Source organism: Nasonia vitripennis, chromosome 1 (genome assembly GCF_009193385.2).
Source record: "Nasonia vitripennis strain AsymCx chromosome 1, Nvit_psr_1.1, whole genome shotgun sequence".
NCBI classification, from domain to species: Eukaryota; Metazoa; Arthropoda; class Insecta; order Hymenoptera; family Pteromalidae; genus Nasonia; species Nasonia vitripennis.
Genome location: NC_045757.1, coordinates 32,370,606 through 32,396,176, shown reverse-complemented (window position 1 = coordinate 32,396,176; position 25,571 = coordinate 32,370,606). Strand labels below are relative to the sequence as shown.

The 25,571-nt window shown below is 50.4% G+C and overlaps 2 protein-coding genes across 2 annotated transcripts in view; one reads left to right on the top strand and one right to left on the bottom strand.

The window, feature by feature from the left end:
* Window positions 1-22,831, top strand: part of LOC100118688 (cadherin-related tumor suppressor) — a 73,044-nt gene extending 50,213 nt beyond the window's left edge. The window contains exons 4-20 of the mRNA XM_008216920.4: window positions 825-1,061; window positions 3,469-3,858; window positions 5,129-5,548; window positions 6,036-6,368; window positions 6,501-6,678; window positions 12,584-12,764; window positions 13,058-13,311; window positions 13,394-13,827; window positions 13,920-14,264; window positions 14,343-16,228; window positions 16,311-16,986; window positions 17,129-17,408; window positions 17,861-18,447; window positions 18,534-18,799; window positions 18,880-19,323; window positions 19,401-19,770; window positions 19,860-22,831. Of these exons, the coding sequence (XP_008215142.2) occupies window positions 825-1,061; window positions 3,469-3,858; window positions 5,129-5,548; window positions 6,036-6,368; window positions 6,501-6,678; window positions 12,584-12,764; window positions 13,058-13,311; window positions 13,394-13,827; window positions 13,920-14,264; window positions 14,343-16,228; window positions 16,311-16,986; window positions 17,129-17,408; window positions 17,861-18,447; window positions 18,534-18,799; window positions 18,880-19,323; window positions 19,401-19,770; window positions 19,860-22,109 (9,531 nt within the window). The 3' untranslated portion in view covers window positions 22,110-22,831. The remainder of the gene's footprint in view (window positions 1-824; window positions 1,062-3,468; window positions 3,859-5,128; window positions 5,549-6,035; window positions 6,369-6,500; window positions 6,679-12,583; window positions 12,765-13,057; window positions 13,312-13,393; window positions 13,828-13,919; window positions 14,265-14,342; window positions 16,229-16,310; window positions 16,987-17,128; window positions 17,409-17,860; window positions 18,448-18,533; window positions 18,800-18,879; window positions 19,324-19,400; window positions 19,771-19,859) is intronic.
* Window positions 22,832-22,979: 148 nt separating this feature from the next.
* On the bottom strand, window positions 22,980-25,239 carry LOC100118651 (uncharacterized protein C1orf198 homolog). Its single transcript, XM_001602517.6, has 2 exons — window positions 24,635-25,239; window positions 22,980-24,562 (listed from the first exon to the last, which is right to left on the bottom strand). Exons 1-2 carry the CDS (start codon window positions 24,926-24,928, stop codon window positions 23,966-23,968), a joined length of 891 nt encoding a protein of 296 aa, XP_001602567.1. The 5' UTR covers window positions 24,929-25,239; the 3' UTR covers window positions 22,980-23,965.
* Window positions 25,240-25,571: the final 332 nt, after the last annotated feature.

Here is a 25,571-nt window from a genome sequence, read left to right as displayed (position 1 = left end):
AGCGTCGATTCTTCAAATTTCGGGGATACTGCAGCGCGCAGATCGCTGAGAAAACGAGCGACGATCCACCGCGCAAAAAGAAGATACAAATTGCGAACACGCGTCGACAAGGATTTCAACGGCTTTTAATAACAGCTTCGCCCGAAGCTATTAGGACATACCTCCTCGCGGTTTCCCGAAACTTAACGATACCGTGCGCGCGCGCGCGCCTCTGTCTCTCAAGAAGTAGAGAGAGAGAGAGAGAGAGAGAGAGAGAGAGAGAGAGAGAGAGAGAGAGAGATACAGAAAAAAGGCTCATTTTCAAAGGCCATTAGCTTCGCGAAGACACACAGGCATATGTACACGTATAACTGAAGTCTCTCTTCGATTCGACCGCACTTCCTCGAGCGGCTGTTCCAGTTTTTGCGATTTCTCTCTTATTCCTCTTCTTCGTCGTCGAGGCTTTTAATTCGCGGCGAGAGAGAGATTTGAAGAGAGTCGAGTTTCGGGTCCGAGTATAAGGCTTTTATGGGATTGACGCACAGCCTTTTTGGAATTTCGCGGAGAGAGGATTGAATGTTAACGATGATGAGGCTTGTTAGGTCGCGGAATATTTCGTAATTGTTGCAGCCGAATGCGATATTTAGTTTTATACACGCTCGCTCGGCTTATGACCGAGTCCCTCGTGTCGAGTTCGGCTTTTTATCGACGGAATAAAATTGCCTGCTTTACAGGTGTAAAGCAATATTCACCCTTCGATAATTATACGCTCGCCGAAAGTATACATTTTTTAATATCTCCCTCTCGCGACGGTGCAACGACCCTAATCGTGAAACTTTTTCCAGGTCACCGACACCAACGACAACGCGCCGAGCTTCCAGGCGACTGCCTACTCCTTCGACGTCCTGGAGAACGTCCCACGAGGTAGTCGAGTCGGTCAGGTCGTCGCCAACGATGCAGACGCTCCTGGGCCCAACAGCCAGATCAGCTACGCCCTCATATCCGACTGGGCTAACGACGTCTTCTCACTGAACCCCAGCACCGGTGTCTTCACCCTCACGGCTAGTCTCGATTACGAACAGGTGAGAGCTTTGGTTATTTCTTTTATTTATACACATTAACGAGCGATATAGCTGCGGCGTTGAATAACTCGTTAGAAAGTCAATTCGCGCAGCTTCTGGAATTCCGACTGGAATCTAGACCGAACCCACACATAGTTACCGTGAAAGTTCGCAATTATGATTTTTCATACGTTTACAGATAACGATACGGCCATTTTTATTCCACACGATCGGCAAAAGTGCAAATAAAGAAATATATACCGTACGGACCGCGACGACGCCGCTCGAAAGAAGCAACATTCCGTAATTAATCCTCGCAGCGGCCTTAAGAAGCTACACGCGTACGCGCCTTGGTATCCGCAAAAAGCTGCGCCGCGCGTCGAAAACTTTTTCTCGGACCGACGATCGACGAACCGAAAAATCCGCTGTATCCAGCCGATAAAGTATATACGCCCCACCACCGCAGCTCAGCGGGATACACGAAATTCGTCGCTCCGCGGCATGCGTCGTGTGTACGTGGATTTCGAGAGAGAATCTGCGCAGCGCGCAAGAAAACTGGCCGCAGTTTTTATATTGCGTATAATGCGTGCTTATACAGCACCCAACAGCGAGCGATCGAAAGCTTGATTGATTTACGCTTCGGCGTGTACGATGACTTATGGGCCTGAAGTCTAAATCCTATTATATGTAACGGCCGTGCGCGGGCGGTAATTAATAACGTTTTTCAGCGGTGATTCGGCTTTGAAGCTCGTTTCCCTCGCACCTCCCGCACGGGTGTATCAAGAGGGTCGGCTCTTCTTACTTCTTTCCTAATTAACGAACGGTTATACACTTTAAATACCGCGCGCGTTTTTCCCGCCGGTATTACTGTCAGCGCGACGACGACGACGACGACGACGACGACGACGACGAGGGACGAAAGCTGGACGCGCAAAAAGCGAGCGGGACCGATTATTCATTCGGCTTCCGCCGCCGCGACGGGAATTTTTTCTCTTTTCACAGAGAGATTTATGGTTTAATTAAGCGACCGCGAGACTTTGACGAATTTCCGGCGAGATATGCTCGCATGCAAAAATCCCGGGATAAACAAAGAAATTATGCGGTGTATATTATCCTGCGCAGCGCACGCATACAGATCGACAGGTGCAGCAGCAGCGCCGGCGACTCAGAGGGCCTGGAATTAATCCTCGGCTGCAGCGAGCCAGGGCTTTTCTCTCGGAGGGAGAGCTGTAGGCTGAAAAAGAGAAGATGAAGGGAGAGAGAGAGAGAGAGAGAGAGAGAGAGAGAGAGAGAGAGAGAGAGAGAAAGAGAGAGAGAGAGAGAGAGAGAGAGAGAGAGAGAGAGAGAGAGAGAGAGAAAAGAGTGGCGGGTTAAAAGGCAGAAAGCCGTTTATAGAACCCCTCATCAGCCTAAATGCCTTAACTTCCACGGCAGTTCGGCTATACACACGTGTGTGCTGCAGCAGCTCGATTATTATATATACGCGTCCCTCTCTCGATGGATTATACCGGGTATGTGTGTATTTGAGAACACATTTGTGTATATATTTCTTGCTCCACTTTTATATCTCCGAAATTATTCAAGGACAGCGCACTCGCGACCGCGGCGAACGTTCTCGTTGTTAAACTCGCCGGTGAAGCGAGAACAATTTTTAAACCACGCGTTAAAACGCATAATTGCAGCGTTTTAGAGTCGCAAACGCACCGAGAGTATACGGAGACTGTAAAATTTGACTCGCAATGCACTTTCGGACCTTAACAACACCCGGTATACAAGAATCAGCTCTGGGCGATCGTTGACTTAGGCCGCCGCCGCCGAAATTTGCAGGAGAGAGAAAGAGAGAGAGAGAGAGAGAGAGAATCGAAACGCAGAAATAAATAACACGCTTCGGCTTGGAGAAAAAGAGCCCGGCGCTAAATACAGACCCGCGCGCAGCCCGCGAGACGACTGCAGCGATGCTCGAGAAAAAGTATAGACTATCAGCTCCGCTGCGTTATTGCAGCTCGTCTCGCTCTCTCTCTCTCTCTCTCTCTCTCTCTCTCTCTCTCTCTCTCTCTCTTAATTTATGCAAAATCGTAAATTAGAGAGGGTGGCGCGAGAGAGAGAAAGTTCGACGCTCGGCTATCAATTTTTTCCCCAAAACGCGCGCGTTTCCGGAGCAACTTATGCGATTATATCGGAAAATAATAAAAGATGGCGCGCGAGGTGTAAAAGTTTCGAAGTAGGAACTATTTTATTGTATTATATCTTCGATTGTACCTCAGCGGCGGCGGCGCGTAATTACTATGGCGGATTATATTGTGGGAAATGCGAAGAATGGCAGATAGATCATCGTGGATTAAAGCGCGGTTAACACGCGCTATCTATGCTCTATTAAATTACTCTCTATCAGAATCAACATATCTGACGATGAAATTACTGTTCTCAGGTACAGCACTACATCCTGGTGGTCCAAGCGACGGACGGCGGTCTGCCGGCGCTGTCGTCGACGGTGACGGTCTACTGCAACGTGGTCGACCTCAACGACAATACGCCGATTTTCGAGGCTGGACCGCGATCGGCTGAGCTCATGGAGAACGCAACGATCGGTAGCGTCGTCCTCTCGGCCAGTGCGAGCGATCTTGATTCCGGTGACAACGGACACGTCGTCTACTCGATCATCAGCGGCGACGAGGCCGAGGATTTTGGCATCGCTAACAACGGTACCCTGTACACCAGGAGGCTACTCGACAGGGAGAACAAGAGTGTTTACAATCTGGTACTCGAGGCTGCCGACAGTCCCAGACCACCGACCACTCCGCTCGCCAGTACTATTCAGGTATGTGCAGGCATAACGCGCTTAACGACTAGAAATTTTCCGATTCGCCCTATTAGCGCGAATTGGCGGTTTAATTGTATTTCATAAAAGACACCGAACGAGAGAAAGTTTTCGCGTCGATATCCTGTGTCGTTGATAATAAGGGCGATAAATTCGGGCTCGATACGGCCTCCGATAAGATCTGATTTTCCAGCGGATTAAAACATCGGAGTCGATACAATTGACGAGGTGGCGCAAAAGCTATCCTAATTAGTCCGTATAGCTTTGGAAAAAGAAGTCGAATAATGGGCGTCGATTTCCGCAAATCGTTTCCATCTAGCCGCCGAGCATCTTAATAAACGCCGCGAGATCGATTCTGAAATATTCGAAAAGCCACGAGAGATGTATGTAAACCGGTTTTCGTTCGCACATAAATAATGAATTCTGCATTTCTCCTGGATATACTAGTCTCTCTCCCTCAGAGTGAGAGAGACTAGAAAACGTTTCCACGGCGTCTCTGTCACTGAGTCGCGTGGGTAAAACAATTTTTGCAAACGATCCTGTGTGTACGCGTGCGATGCCTTTGAAATAAAACGTAATTGTCTTGCTGTAAAAATTGATTTACAGACGCAAGCAAACATTCGCATAGAAACGAAAAGTATGCAATCACTCGCCGCTGCAGTAGACAAAAAGGATTGTACAATAACTGCGCAGCGATTTGATACTCGTCATTATACAAAGGAGTAGCCAAGCTCGAGAGCTCTATGCACGCATAGATGTAACGGCGAATTACCGCGTGTAACGACAGACGAGGCAAAAAAAAAAATCCCGTATAGAAAAGCACGTGTGCACGCCGCGTATAATTGCACGGATTATTTTATTGTCGAGGGAGAGAGAGACAGACAGAGAGAGAGAGAGAGAGAGAGAGAGAGAGAGAGAGAGAGAGAGAGAGAGAGAGAGAGAGAGAGAGTTTAGCCCGTAACGTTTTTACACGAGCGTGCGCGCGTTCGTTTTTAGATCTCCGTTATATTGTTCTCTCGTATAACGCGGCGCGGGGAGACGGAAAAATTGCCGGCTTACGAATCGTGAGAATGAAAGAAAAAAAAATGACTCGACGTTGAATATGAAGCCGTATCTTTTTATATAAGACGTTATAGATGCCGAGTGAAATTAGCGGTTATTAGCGCGAGTTGGAAATTTTTTTTTTAGCACAGTAGAGAGAATTATCATTCGCTGAAGTTTGTGCCGATTAGAAAAGAAATGCCTCATCGCACCTTTCTTCTGCCACCAGGTAACCATAAGCCTCCTGGACGTGAACGACCAGTCGCCGGAGTTCGTGAGCAGCAACCAGACGTCGATTTTGGAGAACGCAGCGATCAACTCGGTGGTAATGGCCGTCAAAGCCGTGGACAAGGACGAGGGTCGCAACGGCTACGTGGAATACGCTCTGGAGTTCGGTCACGGATCTCTTCCCTTCTCCCTCGGCGCCGTGGACGGCGTTCTCCGGGTAGCCGGTCCTCTGGATCGCGAGCAACGGGCCAACTACACTCTTAGACTCATCGCCAAGGACAGAGGCGAACCAGCCAGGTCGACGCTGCAGACCGTCCAGCTTCTGGTCCTCGACGAGAACGACAACTCGCCGATCTTCGATCCGAGACAGTACAGCGCGAGCGTTGCCGAGAACGCGAGCATCGGGGCTAGCGTGCTGCAGGTACGGGAAAATCCCACTATGTATACGTGTTATACTCGCCCCCACTTAATAATTCAATCAGATCGGGGAGAGAGAGAGAGCCTCCGCGCACATAACTCGCAAAAATTCCCATCCTCTCTCTCGCCGGGCTGGACTCGATAAATCACCGAATAAAATGAAATCTCCGGCATTCCCAGAGACCGCGCGAGAATAAGCTCGCACGCGCGCGATAACCAGCTCCCCGGCAAGCCGAGAGGAAAAAAAAACGATGTTACTGCTCCTGCTGCTGCCGCTGCTGCTCATCCCCCTCGTGTAACAATCGTACAATCGCGTAAACCCACCGGCTAGCAACACCCATACCCCTGGGCGCGCGCGAGCGAAAAAACAAAGCAGAGGAGAAGTGCTGCTTAAGAGAGCGAGAAAGCTACTACCTACATCTCGATGTCCTCTCACATACTCTTATACTCACGCTCCTTCTTCTTCTTCTTGCTCTCGCGGCTGTTAATAGGTGTCGGCGCTGGACAGGGACGAGGGTGCGAACGGCCGAGTGCGCTACAGCATCGCGGCGGGCGACGACAATCGCGACTTCACCATCTCGGAGGACGCCGGTGTGATCAGGGTCGCCAAGAACCTGAACTTTGAGCGCAAGGCCCGCTACAGGCTGCAGGTGCAAGCCGAGGACTGCGCGCCCGAGCTGGGCGGCGAAGCTCTAGTCGACGCCGCCGAGGTCGTCATCAACCTCCTCGACATCAACGACAACGCGCCGGTCTTCCTCGACTCGCCTTACCTCGCTCACGTCATGGAGAACATGCTGCCGCCGGGCGGAGGCTTCGTCATGCAGGTTTGTGTCGGATTATCCTCATAGCGTATATACGAAGAAGACGTTTTCATGTATTATAATGCGCGAGCTGCGGTTGCCGTGTTGAACACGAGAGTAAAAAAGAATAACCGCTTGTGTGTGTTTGACAAACAGGTGAAGGCGTACGACGCGGACACGCCGCCTTACAACGATCAGGTCCGCTACTTCCTCAAGGAGGGTGACACCGACCTGTTTCGGATAAACGCCAGCACCGGTGACATCTTCCTCCTGAGGCCTCTCGACCGGGAACTCGTCTCCGAGTACGTCCTCACTCTTGTCGCCATGGACACAGGTAAGGCGCAGTTCTGCACACATTTATTCTCTAAATCAATCGAACAATAACCGGCAATAAATCTCGAGCAAGCAAGTCGCAGGAATATTTGCATGCCACCGAGGTTGCGGCTCGTGATTCGCTATTTCGTCACCGCCGGCGCGCTGCAGGGCCGAAAGAAGGTTGACGCAGCCCGACAACTGACAAGCGACAAGCGATCAAGAGCCGCTCTCCTTACAGCGATACTCAATAAAGCGAGATAAGAAGCGCCGATAAGAAAAGGCGCGGAGGAGTAAGCCGCACGTCTCGTTAGCCTTTTGTCCGCGTGTGTACGGCATCGGGAGTGCACGAGGCCTCAAAGCGATTTTCTTTTCGCTCGCGCTTTTTGTCAATCGATCGCGCGCGATTTATTTCGCCTCGGCCACCACCGCGGGAACGTGTTATAGAGGAGAGCGGCGCTTTCTAAATCCACGCTGCATTGTGCGCTCGGTTAATCGGATTTTTTTTCGGAAATATTTTGAATGTCACGCGGTTTTTTGTCACGAGCGCTTTGTAATGGTCAGTTAACGCGTTTCACGCTGTCGGGACACTTCCGTCGTGCGGTTCGGTGTAGAACTCAGTAGGTCGGGGTTAGGTCGGCTTTTTTTCCCTGTCGGATCCTCTTATGGACCGTCGGCGAAGTCGAGCTTGCAGACTGGATAGGAATCTGCTGGCGAGCCTAATTCGATGAATAATTTATCGACGATTACGCGGCAACGAGTTATACACCAGACGAGCGACCTGTTTGATGCCTCTTGTCGTCGCCGGCTTCTCCGCCTTGCTCTTCATTCGCTTCATCATCGCCCTATGCCTCTAGTTATATAGTCTGTCAATGACACGCGTTTAGAAATGCATATTCAGTGTGATTTCTGTGCGACGCTTTATTATGCTTGAAAAAAATGGCAAAACCAAGCGCGCATTCGTCTCCACGGCAGTAAATACTTCACACTTCAAATAACGCAATCCTTCAGCTCTCGCTGATAAATCGACTCCGAGAATCCTCCCACCAGTATGCGCGTGTGTGACTCTCCGCTCATACAAGCTCTTGTTCGTCTCTCTTTCTCGAGGTCCCAGCTCGTAAATCTCTCTCCCTCACAAAGTGTACGTCGCAGTAGAATCTCTCCTGAGCGCAGGATGTCGAACTTCAAGTTGAACACGTTGTCTCTCCCGCGAAGACGATCAGGACCCGGGTACGTATAAGCGTCGTACGTCGTTTCACAGGTGCGGGTGGGGAACCGAGTGACACCTGAACTCGGACAGCAGTTACACGTAGTACGACGGGGTTCCGCTAATTACTCGCGATGACTGGGAGGAATCCTCCGTTTCCTAATTGCTTGCTCGAACGTCTAGACGGGGAGAAGTCGTGCATGTGTATACTGCAGGTACACTTGATCGACGGAAAATATTCGTCGCGATACGGATCGAACTGAGCTCTTTGTTCTTTATTACTGGTAGCTCGATTCTATCGAGACTTCATAATGCACAACAGGTTCGCGCGTATGAAAGAGGCCGACCGCGAGATAAGATCGGTATGAAGCGCGCGACATTCCCTCTGCGCGTAACGTCCTAGCCGACGCTTCTTCGATATGAGTACTTATGCAAATTCGCTAATCTTGGCCGAATTTCACGAAAGCCTCACAATGGGGCGCGCTTGATTGGCAGCAGCACGTGTATAATATTCTCGCAATCAATCGGGGTAATCCTCGGGCGGCGGAATTCCTCGAAGAATAATACGAGAACACAGTACGTATCGGTCGCCGCCGCGAGGTTTGATGCACAGATAATCCTCCGCGTGTTCTCCTCCTTTTTCTCTCCCTCTCTCTCTCTCTCTCTCTTGCAGGGAGCAGCGCAGCTCACATGCAAGTCACTCGAGGGAGCCTTATTTCTCTCCCCGGCTTATATAAGCTTCCATCTCTTTCTCCGGTCTGCTATTCCACATTTATCCGGCGCAGCCCATGAGTGTGTGTGTGTGTGAGTATCTCCATCTCCCTTCTATCTCCGATCTTCGCGTATTCCCTCTCTCACACTTGTATCAGCCGCTCCTTCTTCTCTCTCTCTCTCTCTCTCTCTCTCTCTCTCTCTCTCTCTCTCTCTCTCGCTATCTCTCTCCTTCGTCCTGCTGTATAGCGCAGCTATATGTATATACCGACACGGCTGTCCCGTGTCTCATACTTTATGCCTCGCCCATACTTTATGGCCGAGGCTCGCCTCGGTATTTTGTAAAGAGAGAGAGAGAGAGAGAGAGAGAGAGAGAGAGAGAGAGGAAGCCCTTCGATCATGCGTGTGCTCTGCTGCCTCTTCGGTCCCCTTAATTTTTGGCGCCTCTCTTGCACCCGCACGCTCTCACGTGTGCGTGTGTCTTTCTGAGGGTGGCTATTATTTTTCGAGGATTTTCTGAATATTCATGCGGCGATCGGCGTAAAAATCGAATTTTATAATACGCGCACCGCCGAAAATCCGTAATTAAACGCTTAATTACCGACGCCGACGCCGAAAAGTCAATTCCACAGCGGCTCGAGCCAAAGGCTCTTTCTATACGCGCTTGAATGTGTGTATAGAAAAGAAGCAACGAAAGCAAAGCCATCCCTCAGCCGCTCAATAATCCCGTCTCTCCCGGTTCTCCCATACACAATATAACGCGAGAGAGATGCCTATATTACACACCGCGACTCTCCCTCTCTCTCTCTCTCTCTCTCTCTCTCTCTTTCTCTCTCTCGCGTGTGCACGCTTTAACCATTTCATTATTAACGCAATTCACGTTTGCGCAAATCATAAATCTCGCGCACTTAAAGCGAGAGACTCGCAGCCGCCGCCGCTGCTTTTCGCGTAATCGTCGCGATCCGTAGAGCAAAAAACGAGTCCGCAAAAAGAAGAAACTGCCGCCTCGGCTATACATATATATATATATATATATATATATATATATATATGCGTACGTGAGACGTAGGATGAAAGGACTCTATAGCCGTGTCTGTGCGTCTGAATATTCTCGCTGCAGCGAGAGACAAAGTGGACCCGCGGAGCGCACAGGACCGTCTAATGGGCCACTCGTGCGACAAATCTCTCGGCGAGCGCTTTTCAAAGCCGCGCAGCTATATATACTCCTTATTAATATCGTTATTGTTGTTGTTAATGCGAGGGACGGTGCATATCTACGCGCATATACACAGTCGTGCAGATTTATCGCGCACTCGAAAATCCTTCTTTTTTACCCTGTATACTTACGACTCACTCTCGGTTTTTAATCAAACGCGTTATGGAGACGCGTCGCGCAGGCTGCAGGCTTGTTATATATAGTTGAGACGTCGCCAGGATTTCCGCGCGGAAGAAAACGTTTTGATCGCGCGCCTTTGCTTATATTGATATTGTTAGTCCGAGTTATTAATGGCTCGAGCGCGGGGACACACCGGCGGCGGCTTATAATACATAAATCCCTGCGATTTATCGTCGACGATTCTGGTTCCGCGAGCGCGAGCTTTTTTCCCTCCCCGGATTATGCAATCGAAGCTCCTTCTGCGCACGCACTCGCGAGGTTTATACACAAAGAAAAGACGATCCATACTCGCGGCTCTCTGTCCGAGTCCGCAATTACAAGTGTATACCGAGTGATTAATGCGTGAGTTTTTTTTAAACGCTCTAAGCTCGCTTTCGAAAAAAAGAAACTTCTTCGATAAAAATCGAGAGAGGGGCGCGCTCCAATTTAAAGCATCGCACGATATTCAAATTCGCCACCGGCAGGGAGCTGTACGGATAAGACTGATCCGGATTTTTTCGGCTAATAAGTGCCCGCACGACGAGGAGATCGCCTCGAGGACATATCAAGAGCAGCAGCAGCAGCCGAGAATTACAAGCCAAGCGCGATTATGATAATCGGAGCGACTCGAGCTTATGCGATTATCCGCGCGCGGCATCGCCGCACGTATAATACGCGCATATTCGGAGGAATTTTTCTCGTGTGATAATTGTGGCGTTTTCATATAGTTTTAAATCGGAGCATTAGAAAAGAACGCGTCGTTTAATGCGAAAGTACGTTAACAAAGACGGATGATGATAATCCGATTATTCGTAGCTCCGAATATGCGCTGATTAAGTTGGAGATAGGGAGGGACAAACGCGGGGAAAAATCCTCGCGAATGACACAGCGCCTCGGATATAATCAATTCCAAAAGAGACTCTCCTTTCAATTCGTATCCTTCGCGCGCTTGCGCTGTGTGAGAGAGGGGGAGAGAAACAAATACCTCCGCGAGGCTCTCATAAGAACAGCTCGATTATTATTTCTTTTTTACCAACATTGTCGATAAGCTATTATATACAAAAACAGGACCGAAATTCAACGCACACGCACGTATATGGACAATGTCTCTCTAACGGACAAGTCTAAACAATTACTTTCGAAAACTGCTATAAACCCATAACGCAGTAAATATAGAGATCGAAGCTATGCGCGCTTTTTTCCATCGGGGCGCGCGCGCGCACAAAGGGATATGGAAATGCTCGTAAACGGTGCGAGTAAAGACGAGGAAATATGAAAAGTCGTATAAAGCGCGAGAGCCGTGCCGCGGCCGTAAAGAAAACGACAAAGACTCTCTCGGCTGTAACAACCCGGCCCCGCGAGGGAAATATTAAATATGGACGAGAGAATCGAGTCGCGCGGGACACAAGATGCTGCGGAGGAAGCTCGTTGTAATAATATGAATGAATTAGCGCTCGATAGCCCCGCTCGATCGCGATACAATCTAATAAAGTCAATCTGGTCTAGTGTATATATATATATATATATACGCATAGGCGGCGGATATGCGCTGCGGGAAAAAAGGAGACGCACGCTAGCGTGAGGAAGAGGAAACATTAAGCGCGCGCGAGAACACTGATCCGTGTGGAGTATGTGTGTGTGTATGTGTGTGTGTGTGTGTGTGGCACGAGAGAAAATATATCGAAGAAGCGAGTGTGTTGCTGCGGTAGTGTAGACTAGTAATAAGAGAGGGAGAGAGGGAGACAAATAGAAAGCGAAGGAAGGAGGAGGAGAAGAAGAAGACGGATAAAGGGCAGAGAGGAAGGCAGATAACTTTTAAACTCGCCAGTTCTCTCTCTCTCTCTCTCTCTCTCTCTCTCTCTCGGACACATCGGACAATGGCGACGCGAGCCTGACAGCACAAGGTCGAGAGTCTTACCCTATACTCGTCTCTCTCTCTCTCTCTCTCTCTCTCTCTCTCTCTCTCTCTCTCTCTCTTTCTCGAACGATTACGAGCGCTCTTTTCTGACCCCCGCCAGTTTGCATATTTCAATTCGCGGAATGCTGATTCCGATGCCTTCGGCGGCAACGGCGCGCGACGCGATGTTGATTGATTGCCGCGGAATGAGTGCGAGGGAAAAACGCCTTTTCTTTTCAACCATATAGCGAGACGGAGAGAGAGAGAGAAAGAGAGAGAAGTGTGCGGAGTTAGTTTATCCTTGCGACTTTTGTTGCACTCGGTGGGATGCATGCGGGAATGCGAGAGGGGGGGGAGGTCGCGCGGTTATTTTTGGATCGCGCGTTTATTCGCTCATGCGAAAAAGTCATTCTAATTTTAGACGCCTATAATTAGCCCGATGTACATCGTTTTAATCCTGCTGTATAATGTGTTCGCGGGGTATACCTGTTGTAGACAGTTATTTACGCTACGTGGACGCGCTTTATAGGAAAAATACGGGAGCCGTATATAACACATCCGTCAAGTTTTAAAAATAGCCGTAGAATAAGGCGCAACTGTGCGCTTGTCGAATGAAGACTTTAATGTCCGGCCGTTGTACGAGGTTTATCTGCTAATTACACACACGCACACACACATACACGCAAACGCGCAAGCCTGCAAGGATGATTGAGAATAAAAAGAAAATCTGTCAACAGGTTCGCCGCCGTTGACCGGCTCAGGAATCGTGCGCGTCGTCGTGCTGGACGTGAACGACCACAGTCCGGAGTTCAACCGTCAGGAGTACCGGGCTTCGGTCACCGAGAACCTGCCGGCCGGTGCCTGGGTCGCTAATCCTCTGGCCAGCGACAAGGACGAGGGACTCAACGCCAGAATCCGGTAAGACGATATTTTCTCCCTCGGCTCTAATTTTTTTTTTCTCTATCTTGCTTCGCTTTCTCTCGGAGATGAGCGGCTTAACGTCGCGGAATTCGATCTCGGGCATTTTCGGGGGATTATCGCTAGCGAGAGAGAGAGAGAGAGAGAGAGAGAGAGAGAGAGAGAGAGAGAGAGAGAGAGAGAGTAGCATAATCGATTTTTCACTCGGGGATGCGTGCGGCTTAATATGCAAATGTTGCGTAAACACACGCGTGTGACAATGACGACGACTGAGCTTTCAATCCGCTCAACAGATACAGTCTGCTCGGCGACAAGGCCGAGAGGTTCCACGTGAACTCGAGCACCGGTGAGATCGTCACTCTCGAGAGACTCGACCGCGAACAGACGGCCGTCTATCATCTGACCCTGGTAGCGCAGGATTCCAGTCCTACGGAGCCTAAGGCCGCCGCTGTCAACCTCACCATCACCGTTACCGATCTCAACGACAATGCGCCCAGGTTCGCCAGTCCGAGATACACCGCTTACGTGCCCGACTCGACCGGAAAAGGTAGGTGTTGCTTGTCTGCTGCTTTGGTCGTTTGAAATTTGAGCTTCATCCATTCAATCGTCCTGTATTATTACCTGTTCAGGCGACTTCGTCTTCGGAGCCAAGGCGACGGACGACGACGACGGCGACAACTCGCGCATCGTCTACCGGCTCCACGGTAAGGACTCGCATCGGTTCGCGGTTGATCCGCACAGCGGTGTGATCCGGGCCCTGGAGAAGCTCGCCAGTGGAGGCCGGAGTATGTACCAGCTGCAGATCGAAGCCTTCGACTCCGGCGTTGAACCCCGATCGGTTTCGGCCGACCTGGTCGTGCATCTCTGGGAACGTCAGCTGTTCCCCAGTTTCAGACCGACCACCGCCACGAGGTTCACTCTCGCAGAGGATGTGCCCGAGGGAAGGATTATCACGACCCTCAGTGCCACCACACCGAAAGAGGGACCGGCTAGTGATCTGGTTTTTGGAATGGCTGGGGGTAACGTCGGAGAGGCGCTGAGGATCGAACCGCATAGCGGAGAGGTGAGACTCATCGTTAAATTTGATATACGAAGCCGAGTATAGGTTTGCCGTTGAAGACAGAAATCTAATACCGCGGCTGATGATGTGTACAGGTCGTCATCGCGTCCGGATTCGACTACGAGACGGCGCCGCACTACGAGGCCTGGGTCGAGGTTCGCGATTCCGGTGAGCCATCGCTTCGCAGCGTCATTCAGCTTCTAGTCAACGTGACCGACGCCAACGACAACGCGCCCGTCATGGATTCCGCGGTGTACAATGCCTCCGTCCCCGAGGAGGAGTATCCTCCGCTGTTCGTCACCAAGATTTCGGCGAAGGATGCCGATTCCGGCAGTAATGGCGAGGTCACTTATCACCTGATGAACGACTTCGACGAGACCTTTGTCATCGACGAGGAAAGTGGGGAGATCAGTACCAATGCCAAATTGGATCGTGAAGAGGTGAGGTTTTGTAATATTAGATCTTGTGCGATTTGTAAAGTAGAGTATATTTCTTAACCTGCGATATCCTTTTTGCAGATATCTTCCTACGAGCTAATAGTGGAAGCCCGCGATCGGGGCACGCCGCAGCTGACAGGTACCGCGACGGTTCTGGTCACGGTTCTGGATAAGAACGACAACCCGCCACGTTTCACGCGTTTGTTTAGCGTCAACGTCACCGAGAACTCGGAGATCGGCGCGTTCGTCATCCGCATCACGAGCAGCGATCAGGACATCGGTGCCAACGCTAACGTCAGTTACAGCTTCACTGGTAACCCCAGCAACAAGTTCGCTATTGATCCTCTGAGTGGCAACGTAACGGTTGCTGGTCACCTGGACCGCGAAGTCCAGGACGAGTACCTGCTCAAGGTGACTGTGGGCGACGGCGCCTGGGGCGCGGAGACACCGCTAACCATCACCATCCAGGACCAGAACGACAATCCTCCTGAATTCGAGGAGGAAACTTACCACTTCCACTTCCCAGAGCTGCAGGGCAGAATGGCGCATGTTGGCCAGGTCGTCGCTACCGACCGCGACAAGCAGGGCCCGAACTCGGTCATCTCGTACAGTCTGCTACAGCCGTCCGATCTGTTCACCGTAGATCCCGCCTCGGGTGACATATTCAGCAAGAGGACCCTGCGCTACAAGCACACCAAGAGACCGACATCGCCCGAGAACGTGTACTCGCTGTACGTCGTGGCGACGGATAACGGCAGGCCACCGTTGTCCTCGAAGACGCTGGTCTACGTGAGCATCGTCGACTCCAACAACCACGCGCCCAGGTTCGAACAGCGTGCCTACCTCTACCCGGTACCCGAGGGCTATCCCACCAACAAGAAGATCGCCCAAGTACACGCCTCGGACGACGAGGACTTTGGTGTGAACGCGGAGATCGAGTACACGGTGGCAGCAGGAAACGGCAGCGAGTACTTCTTCGTCGAGCCCGAGTCCGGATGGCTGTACGTTAACAAGAGCCTGGTCGAGTTCCGTATCGGTAGTGCGTTCTCGCTCAAGATTCGAGCGACCGACAAGGGCGTGCCTCCGCAGAGCGACGAGGTCTGGGCCACTCTGGTCGTCACCGGAGAGAACCGTCACGCGCCGACTTTCGTGGCCGTGAGCTATCAGGTGAGAGTGCCGGAGAACGAACCTGTGAACACGACCATACTGACCGTCAATGCCGTGGACTCGGACGACGGGCCGAACGGTATGGTCAGGTACGAGATCTCGGCCGGCAACGAGCGTCACGAGTTCTCCATTCACCCGATCACCGGAGCAGTGACGATTCTCGATGCTCTGGACTACGACACCGTTCAGGAGTACAGGCTCAACATAACCGCGAGGGATCTCGGCTTCGAGTCAAAGCACGCGATCGCTACCCTCACCGTCAACGTGTCCGACATCAACGACAACCCACCGACGTTTAATCAGAGTTTGTACGAGGCCTACCTACCAGAGAATTCGCCTGCCCAGCACTTTGTCTTTAAGGTCCTGGCCAAGGATATCGATTCTCCCAAGTACGCCGTCATTCAGTACAGGATTCTGGGTGGAACCGGTAAGGAGCACTTCCAGATCGAGCAGAACACTGGCATCATCAAGTCCAAGATCAGCTTCGACTACGAGGAGGCCAACGAGTACACTCTGGACATCGTTGCCGCTAATCCCGACACGAATCCTCCCATGCTTGGCTTCACTACTGTCCTCGTGCACATCACAGGCGTCAACGAGTTCTATCCCAAATTCATTCAACCGGTCTTTCACATGGACGTCTCCGAGAGCGCGGAGGTCGGAACGTCCGTGGGACTGGTCCAAGCTACCGATCAGGACGCGGGCGTCGATGGAAAGGTGTTTTACCTCTTCGTCGGTTCTTCGAACGATCGAGGTTTCTCCATTGGGCCCGAGACCGGAATCATCAGTGTATCCAGGAGGTAAGTCCACCTTTATCCAGACTCTCAGAGCAAAATTTGTTGTTTTACAATCATCTGTAACGTACGTTCATTCATTCTCTAGGCTGGATCGAGAAACGCAAAACCGCGCCATCCTAACAGTAATGGCAAAGAACACGGGCGGCATCCGTGGCAACGACACCGACGAGGCTCAGGTCATCATCTCCATCCAGGATGGCAACGATCCGCCCGAGTTTCTGCAGACACTCTACGAAGCCAGCGTCTCGGAAGGCGAGAGCGTGGGCTCCCGAATCGTGACGGTCCGCGCGATCGACAAGGACGTACGTCCGCAGAACAACCAGTTCTCCTACTCGATAATCGGCGGTAACGTGGGTCAGGCCTTCAAGGTGGACCCGCAGTCCGGTGATATCGAGACAGCTAAGTTCCTCGACAGGGAGTCCGTTCCTAGCTACGAACTGATCATCGGCGCGATCGATACCGGCAGTCCACCTCAGACCGGAAGCGCCACTGTGAAGATCGAGCTGCTGGATGTCAACGACAACGGACCTGTCTTCGATCCTACCGACGTGATCGGTTACGTCAGCGAGAACGAACCTGCTGGCACGAGTATCATGACCCTCAGCGCTACCGATCCCGATCTGCCACCCAACGGAGCGCCGTTCTTCTACAGACTGATCGGCGGAAAGCAGATGGATCTCGTCAGCTTGGAGAAACACTCGGGAATACTGAAGACCACCAGGAGCTTGGACAGAGAAATCGCGCCTCAACTCGATCTCTTGGTGAGTCGTCTCGTGCACTTCGTCAAAGGAGACACCCTAATTTTTCCAAACCTTAGCATTAACGATATTAGAAAATAATACCCCACTCCCGTCATTGTCACGTCAACCCTTACTAACTAAAACGAATGAAAAAAAAATACAGGTCGAGGTAGAGGACTCAGGCTCGCCACGTCAGTCCAGCGAGCACGCGATCACGGTCTACGTGCTCGACCAGAACGACAGCCCATCGAGTCCACGCTCGGTCCACGTGATGGTGAACTCGTTCAACGGTCAGACGCCGCTGGGCAAGATCGCCGACGTCCACCCCAACGACCCCGACACCAGCGGAGACTACAGCTGCAGGATAATCCAGGCTGGCTCAGCTAGCGGCGTCCTCGGCATCCCTGCCGCTTGCGATTTGCATGCCGCCAGGATCATGCCAGGTTGGTATAGTACGACGATCGTAAATAACACGCCGAAAATTGCCGGAGAGAGAGAGAGAGAGAGAGAGAGAGAGAGAGAGAGAGAGAGAGAGAGAGAGAGAGAGAGATCGCTCCTATTAATTATTCATTCGCGTGCGCGTGTCTCGTATCGAGGGGGGAGTCTGCTGCTGCCCTTGATTTATCATAGTTGTTCCTCGAGGCGACGTGCGCGCGCGTGGTGGCTCCTCGTTTTTTGTCGGCGATTTTCGTGTTTTATGCGCCGGTTTGCATAATTCCATTTAATTCGCGCGCGCGCGCGCGAGCCTTCGGAAATTCAAATTCGTTTTTCACACTGAAATTCCCGATGCGAAAAATAAATGATTTATTCCTGCGCTCGTTATAAGCGTCTCGGCGCTCGGACAATATGTATATATGGAATAAGTGTATACAATTAATCCTCTTCTGGCCGACAGGTATCGGTTACTCTCTCAGCGTGTCTGGCAACGACGGCCGGCATCCGGACGTCGTGTCCAAGGTCACCGTTGAGTTCGCCACCTTCTCCAATGCCACGGTGGAGAACAGCATCACCGTGCAGATATTTCGAGTGAAGGCTGCCGATTTTCTGAGCAAGTACTATCGAGCTCTGTTGGAGCTGCTGCAAGAGGAGCTGGAGATCGGCGACACGCTGAGCATATTCAGCGTCGACGAGAAGGAGAATCACATCGAGGTGTACATGGTGATATCCTCGCCGCAGGGATACCGTACCAGGCAGGAGGTCAAGGATTTTCTGCAGAGAAGACGCAGTCAGATCGAGAATCTCATCGAAGGCTCACAGCTGACTATCGGTTATTCGCCGTGCAAGAACGACGCCTGCGATAATGGAGGCGTCTGCAGCGACCAGGTTGTGGTTTACGAGAACGCCAGGATCACCGACAGTCCGAGTCTGATTTTGACTTCGCCGAAGGTCGTGCACGAGATGGTCTGCAAGTGTCGCGACGGATTCACCGGAGAGCGATGCGAGAAGAAGCAGGACCCTTGCGCTCCCAATCCTTGTCAATCTGTAAGTCCAATTTGTTTGTTCGAATCTTTCGCCGGTTTGATTATTATTTTACTAGAACGTAGTAACTCGAATGTCGAAATTTTCAGGGTGGTCAGTGTCGCCGCATGGGCTTCGACTTCCACTGCAGCTGTCCAGCTGATCGCGAGGGTCGTCTCTGTGAACTGGAACGCGGCGACGCCTGCGCCAGCAGTCCGTGTCGCAACGGAGGCAGCTGCAAGGAGAGTCCAGACGGCTCGAGCTTCTTCTGCCTATGTCGCGCCGGATACCGAGGCAACCACTGCGAGGTGCTCACCGACTCCTGCAGACCCAATCCGTGCCTGCACGGTGGACTATGCGTGGGAGAGAAACCTGGGTAATTAACGTCACGATTAATGATGTATAATCTAATCTGAAAATAAATTAAATGAAAATAACGCTGATGTTTTTCTGCAGATACCGTTGCAGTTGTCCGGAGGGTCGTTACGGCCGACACTGCGAGCGCTCGACATTCGGATTCGACGAACTCTCTTACATGACCTTCCCTGCTCTCGACTCCAATACCAATGACATCACGATCATCTTCGCGACCACCAAACCCAACGCTCTGCTTCTGTACAACTACGGGCCTCAGAGCGGAGGACGCTCTGACTTTGTCGTTCTCGAACTCGTCGAGGGTAGACTGGTATTCTCGTGTGGTGGTGCCAGGAGTGCCATCACTTCTCTGACCATCAAATCCGAGAGGTCTCTGGCAGATGGAGGCTGGAGGAAGGTGACCGCGACGAGGAACGGAAGAGTGGTTTCGCTGAGCGTCTCGAGATGTAAAGAACACGGCGACGTGTGCGACGAGTGCAGGCCCGGCGATGCCACTTGCTACGTCGACGACGTCGGCCCTATCGGGTAAGTCGATTTGCCGGTGATTGATAAGTTTGACTACGTCAAGGTTTCATTTTAAAATAATTCGTCGTCTCTTTCAGAACACTGAATTTCAACAACAATCCTCTGATCCTCGGCGGTCTGCTAAACTCCGACCCTGTACTCGAGCGTCCCGGCCAGTTGCATTCGGACGACTTTGTCGGCTGCGTGCACTCTGTCTCTATAAACGGCCGAGGACTGAATCTTACCAGTCCCCTGTCATCTCGCGGAGTCAAGCCAACGTGTCCCAGGTCGGAGAACGGTCCCTGCTCCCGGTCCACCGCCAGGGAGAGAGACAACCTTTGCAGACACGGCACCTGCTACGACAAGTGGAACAAACCGGCCTGTCAATGTGGCAAAATCACCGCCCCCAACTGCCAGGGTGCACTCGAGTCGGTCAATCTCAGCGAGGGCGGTTATATCGAATACAAGGTAAGAATCGTTGGTCATTCCCTACAATTTTTTTTTCATCTCCTGCTAAAACTCGTTGATGTTAATTGATTTTAATTTGCTTCGCACAGATCTCCGAGAAGCACCGACGGATGCAGCTGCTGGAATACCTTTACGGCGGCACGACCCTCTGGCACGGTGGCCTCTCGTCCCACTACACCGAGGAGAACCTCGTGCCATTGATTCCAGCCGCGACCCCAGCCAAGAGCATCCACCTGATGTTCCGCACGGTTAAGCCCGACGGCGTGCTCGTTTACGCCGCCAGCAACAAGCACTTCACCTCCGTCGAGTTGCGCAACGGCCAGATCAGCTACTCGTCCCTGCTGAGCTCGCCCGTCAACATGAGCGGCTCGGTCGAGAACAGCCTGGCCGATGGTCGCTGGCACAACTTGACTCTTCACGCCCACGCCAGAGGTCTCAAGCTCTACATCGATGGTACTCTCGCCGGTGACGAGCTCGACTCCGCCGGTGTACACGACTTCCTCGACCCTTACCTCACGCTGCTCACCATCGGTGGAGTCAGGCGCGATCAGTATCTCGCCCACGATGGCCTCCCCAGAGCCTTCGAAGGCTGTATGGCCAACTTCACCATCAACGGCGAAGCCCAGCCCTTCAACGGCTCTGGTTCCATCTTCCGTGACGTCGTTTTTTACGGCAAGGTGCACCTCGGCTGCCGCGGTCCCATCGGCATCACCGCAGCCACGGCGGCCGACCCCCTCAGCGTTGGCATCACCCTCGTCATCGTCTTCTTCATCATCCTTCTGGTGGCGATCCTCGCCAGTTTCGTCATCTTCCGGCTGCGCAGGCAGAACAAGGAGAAGTCCGCCAGCACCGTAGTCAACAAGAACACCAACGCCATCATCACCGGCAACAGCCTGGTCGGCGGAGCCCAGTCCGACAACCTTATGTCCCGCCACGAGAACACCTACATCTCCGACGGCTCGGACCTGCGCAACATGGGCCACCTCGGTCCCGAGCTCATCTCCAAGAAGTACAAGGAGCGCGAGATGAACAGCAGCTCCGTCGCCGCGGCGGCCGCCGCCAACGAGCACCAGCGGCCCCAGAGGCCCGACATAATCGAGCGCGAGATCAGCAAGTCGCCGCCCATCCGGGACGAGCATCCGCCGCTGCCTCCGCCCAACCACTCGCACGAGCACAGCCAGGAGCCCGACATGCCCGAGCACTACGACCTCGAGAACGCCAGCTCCATCGCGCCCAGCGACATCGACATCGTCTACCACTACAAGGGCTACCGGGACGGCATGCGCAAGTACAAGGCCACCCCACCGCCCATCGCCGGCTACGGTAATCATCACAAGCACGCGAACCAGCAGCACCGACACGCCGCCGGTTTCCCTACCAGGGCTATGGCTCCGCCTTCGGTTGGCCAGCCCCAAGGCTCCGCGCCGAAGCTTCTGCAGAGCACACCGCTCGCCAGGCTCTCGCCCAGCAGCGAGCTCTCGGCCCAGCAGCCGCGAATCCTCACACTGCACGACATTAGCGGGAAGCCCCTGCAGAGCGCCCTCCTCGCCACGACCTCATCCTCGGGTGGCGTCGGCAAGGATGCCATGAACTCCAACAGCGAGCGTAGCCTCAACTCGCCTATCATGAGCCAGCTGTCCGGCTCCACGGCCAGCCGCAAGGTCCAGCAGTCGGCTGCCGAGGCCGCCGGTAACGGCGTGTCCTCCGGACCCATGGGCCTCACCGCCGAGGAGATCGAGCGACTCAACTCCCGACCGCGCACCTCCAGCCTCGTCTCGACCCTCGACGCCGTCAGCTCGTCCAGCGAAGCCCGCGGCCCTGGGCCACTCGCCCATCTTCACAGGCCACCAGCCGAGCGACTCAAGCGACGAAACTCCTCGACCACCGACGAGAGCGGAAACGACAGCTTCACCTGCTCCGAGATCGAGTACGACAGCAACTCGATGGTCGGCGACAAACGCTCGGACGACCACATCTACAGCAAACCCGAGAACGAGGTGGTGACTCGCAGCGGCGAGAGTCCCCAGTCGAGCAAGCCACCCTTGCCACCCAACATCAACTACGACGGCTTCGACAGTTCGTTCCGAGGCTCGCTTAGCACCCTTGTTGCATCGGACGACGACATGTCCACGCACATGGGCGGCCTGTACCGACCGAACGAGTCGTCGCCCAATACGGCCCTCAGCTGGGACTACCTGCTCAACTGGGGGCCCAATTTCGAGAGCCTCGTCGGCGTGTTCATCGACATCGCCGAGCTGCCCGATGGCACCAGTCGCGTGCCCAGTACTCTGAGGCTGCCCTGCAACAATCTCGCCAAACCCTCCGAGGAATACGTCTGAGCGATCTTGCCATTTTTCTTTTTTTTCTAACTTTACGAATGTATATGTAATCGAACCGCGGTAGTTTGAAAATTTCGCGGGACACCTTGTATCAGGGTGCGCCCGACGAACGTTGTACAGTCATTATCGATTTATCTATTTTCTTTCTATAACTGCAAAGCCATGGTGCAATGTTCTTGAAAAAATAAAAACGCAAGCGTACTTATCGATCGTTAGATTTTTAAGTTGTAGCATTTAAGAGCATCGTTGTAAATTATGCGGACCCGGTGCATTTCGAATGAATTTATATATTTATATGTGTAATTATATTCTATGATAAATACCGTGCCTTCCAGTGTAACGTTGAAAGTCTGTTTATAGTTTAGGGAAAAATCGAGAGCACAGCGTTTTTTAATTTTATGCCTGATTATTTATATGTACTATTGGAAATTCAAGCCATATTTTGTACTTGTTATATATAGACGTGTAGAGTATTGTAAAAGAACTTCCGTTCGAAATGCCAGACTGATCTTTTAAATGTATAACGACTAATATTGCCATTGATCGCGTCGATGGTTCCCTCTCTCGCGAGACGCCTTGTAAATTATTCTATTTGTTACATTTGTAAATAGCGAGTGCTCGCGAGAAAGAATGTTGTACAAAAGCAAGTGCGAGAGACGCAATCTAATGTTATAGGTTTACTATTTACTATATTTGTAATGAAGAATAAAGTGTAAAAATTATGCCATGCTTTTGTTTCTGTATCTCCTTTTTTATATTTTATCTGTATATTACTGCATGTCTTAAAATGTTTGAAAAGCGATTCACATTCCTACTGTTGCTCTTTATCAATCTTCACCACTCATCAATTTGAAAATTATTAGAAACTCGTTTTGTCAAAATTTATTTATTTGTTAGGTCTTAAATGAAGTCATCAAAAAGAGGTTTATTAAAATTTTATTTCATATAAATATATGAACGTAGCCGTGTTGGTTGGGTTATATAAATGCATAAAAAAAGTTTTTAAAAAATGGTTAATATAGTGTCTTTACAATTTGGTCTGTGACAAGGGATTACATGTATAAATTTGTACTATGCTTACAGAATTGTTCATATACAACTGACATAAGTCACATAGTTACAGTCTTAAATATAATGAGGATATATTGCAGTCTTTTGTATATATATTTTTTTTTAATTCACCAATAGTAACTAAACTTTTCTATACACATTAATGCGGGATAAAACTGACTGGCGGATTATAAAAAAAGTACCTAAAAGAACATAAGATCTAATATCCATATTGCTAGATAAAAAATTAGGACTCGCGATGCCCTATCTTATATGTCATGAAAGCATGTCTGTCATTAATTAAACCCTGTGAATAAACTCTTAAACTAATAACCAGCTAGTTTTTTGTTACAAATGTAAAGACTTTGATCAATCATTGTATACAAAGTAAATCTCAAGTTTCATAATTCTACTCTAAATTCATACGGTGCTCATATACTATTTCTAATACTATCAAGTTTTTAAATAATACAATAAGTAACTAAAACTGGTCATGATTATCTTTTGATACTTTGAAAATAGCCTCTACAATTATTGATGATGGATACATTTCAAGAAGATGAAATCTTTTAAAATTCATGATGTATACATAAACGTACGTATGTGCATAGTTTGTTTAAAAAATGTATAATTGTTGCTCATAATCAGTTTAAAGATAATCTTAATACACTGATGATGAACTTATTTAAAGAATACATTTCAATCGAACAAAGGATTTCTTATCCTGCTCTATTCTAACTAGTACTTCCTATACTTTAATACAAAACGGTATATAAAAATTATTACTTGTTTCCTTGTACACTAAGTTACCAGTTGTCCAAAAATTCAAATCCTGTCTTTGGAATTTCAGGATCATGATTTAGTTGCGATGACTGATAACTGCTGTAAGAACTAGGAGTGTCAAGTAGTGCAGCTGATTCAATATCACTGGACTTCAAGTGTCCACCAAAATTGATATTCATCTGATTTTTGTCATTGCCCATCTTGGCAGTCATTCTTAAGCTCTTCTGAGGCACCAGATGTTCCATATCATCATCGGAGCTGTTTTGCTGTATCTTCAAGAGAGAAGTCTTATTGATTAACTTGGCAAAGATACCCTCCGAAGCCTCACTGTCGATGCAGCTGCTCCGAAGGGTACTGCCGTCCTCGGTGGAAAATATTGTATCCGAGTAGTTCTCGGTCTGATAGAAACTAATCTGACTAGATGGTGGACTGTAGTTGTCCTCCAGAGAGTCGTCATGGTTTCTCATATTGCAAGAGTTTGCATAATGAGAGGTATCAGAGATGTAGCTAGTCATATTCTTAGTGCTACTGTCAACGGTTTGGTCCAGGCAGTTCAGATTCATCTGCGACTGTGTCATGAAGGAGAAGGGAGCCGAGTGCTCGTCTTTCCAGCGTAGAGTCTGCAAAGTCATCGAGCATTAAGATTTATAATCCTGAAGAAACTAGCACTCATACTAGATGAATCAACTCACCGATCCAGTCTCATCGATCATGTACTTCATGCCAGTCTGTATCCTGAGCTTAGGGTAGTAGTCGGGGAACTCTTTGGAGGAAGGGTCGAGTTTCTTGGAGGCGTATTTGAGCGCAACCTCGGGCTGGATGATGGTCTCGTCCAGAGCTTGATTACGTTCCCCGAGGCTGAGAGTGTTCCACAGACCCTCGTAGGCGTCCTTCGTCGCGGCAACATCCTCGCCTATTCTCTTGGCTAGTGGATTGATGCTGTAGAGGTAATCCTCGGCTATAGCGCTCAGTGTCTTCGTGCTCATCTTGTCTAATCGATCGCACTTCACGATATCAAATGACACTCATCTACTTGCTCGGAAAACCTTCATGACGTCGCGATCAAATGTTGTCGTTGGAAGTCAATGATGATTCTTGGCACGTGTTATTGTTTAGTACTAGTATGTGGTTTAATCGAATTATCGCTTTTCCGCGATGGCTGATGTATGCATGTAAATATATATATATCGCGACGAATGATTGTTGCCTGCGCTCGGACGCGCACAGCACATACAGTGCGTGACAACACCCTCTCCCTTCCTGCACGCTCAGATGACTCTCGACTGCAGCATCAATATATTTTTCTTTTTTTGGTCGCGAAAGAGCGGACGACGCGCGTTGCGTGGCGCCATTTGGTGGCTGAATGGAGAACTACTATTTTAAATACAGTATCTTTGTATATCTTTGATTTCGTTTTCGTTTAGTCTAACGCTTAGTTTATTCAAAATATGAGGTGAAAGATCTGAATGATAAGAATGATATTCTGCTATTTGAAAAGGTTAATTTTGAAGAAATTTCATCTCGAGACACAAAATGAAATTTCTGAATGTTCGTTAATATTTTGGAAGTACATTACATGCATATAAACGGCTGTGCAAAAAATTAATGTGTTCAGGAAATATCAATTTA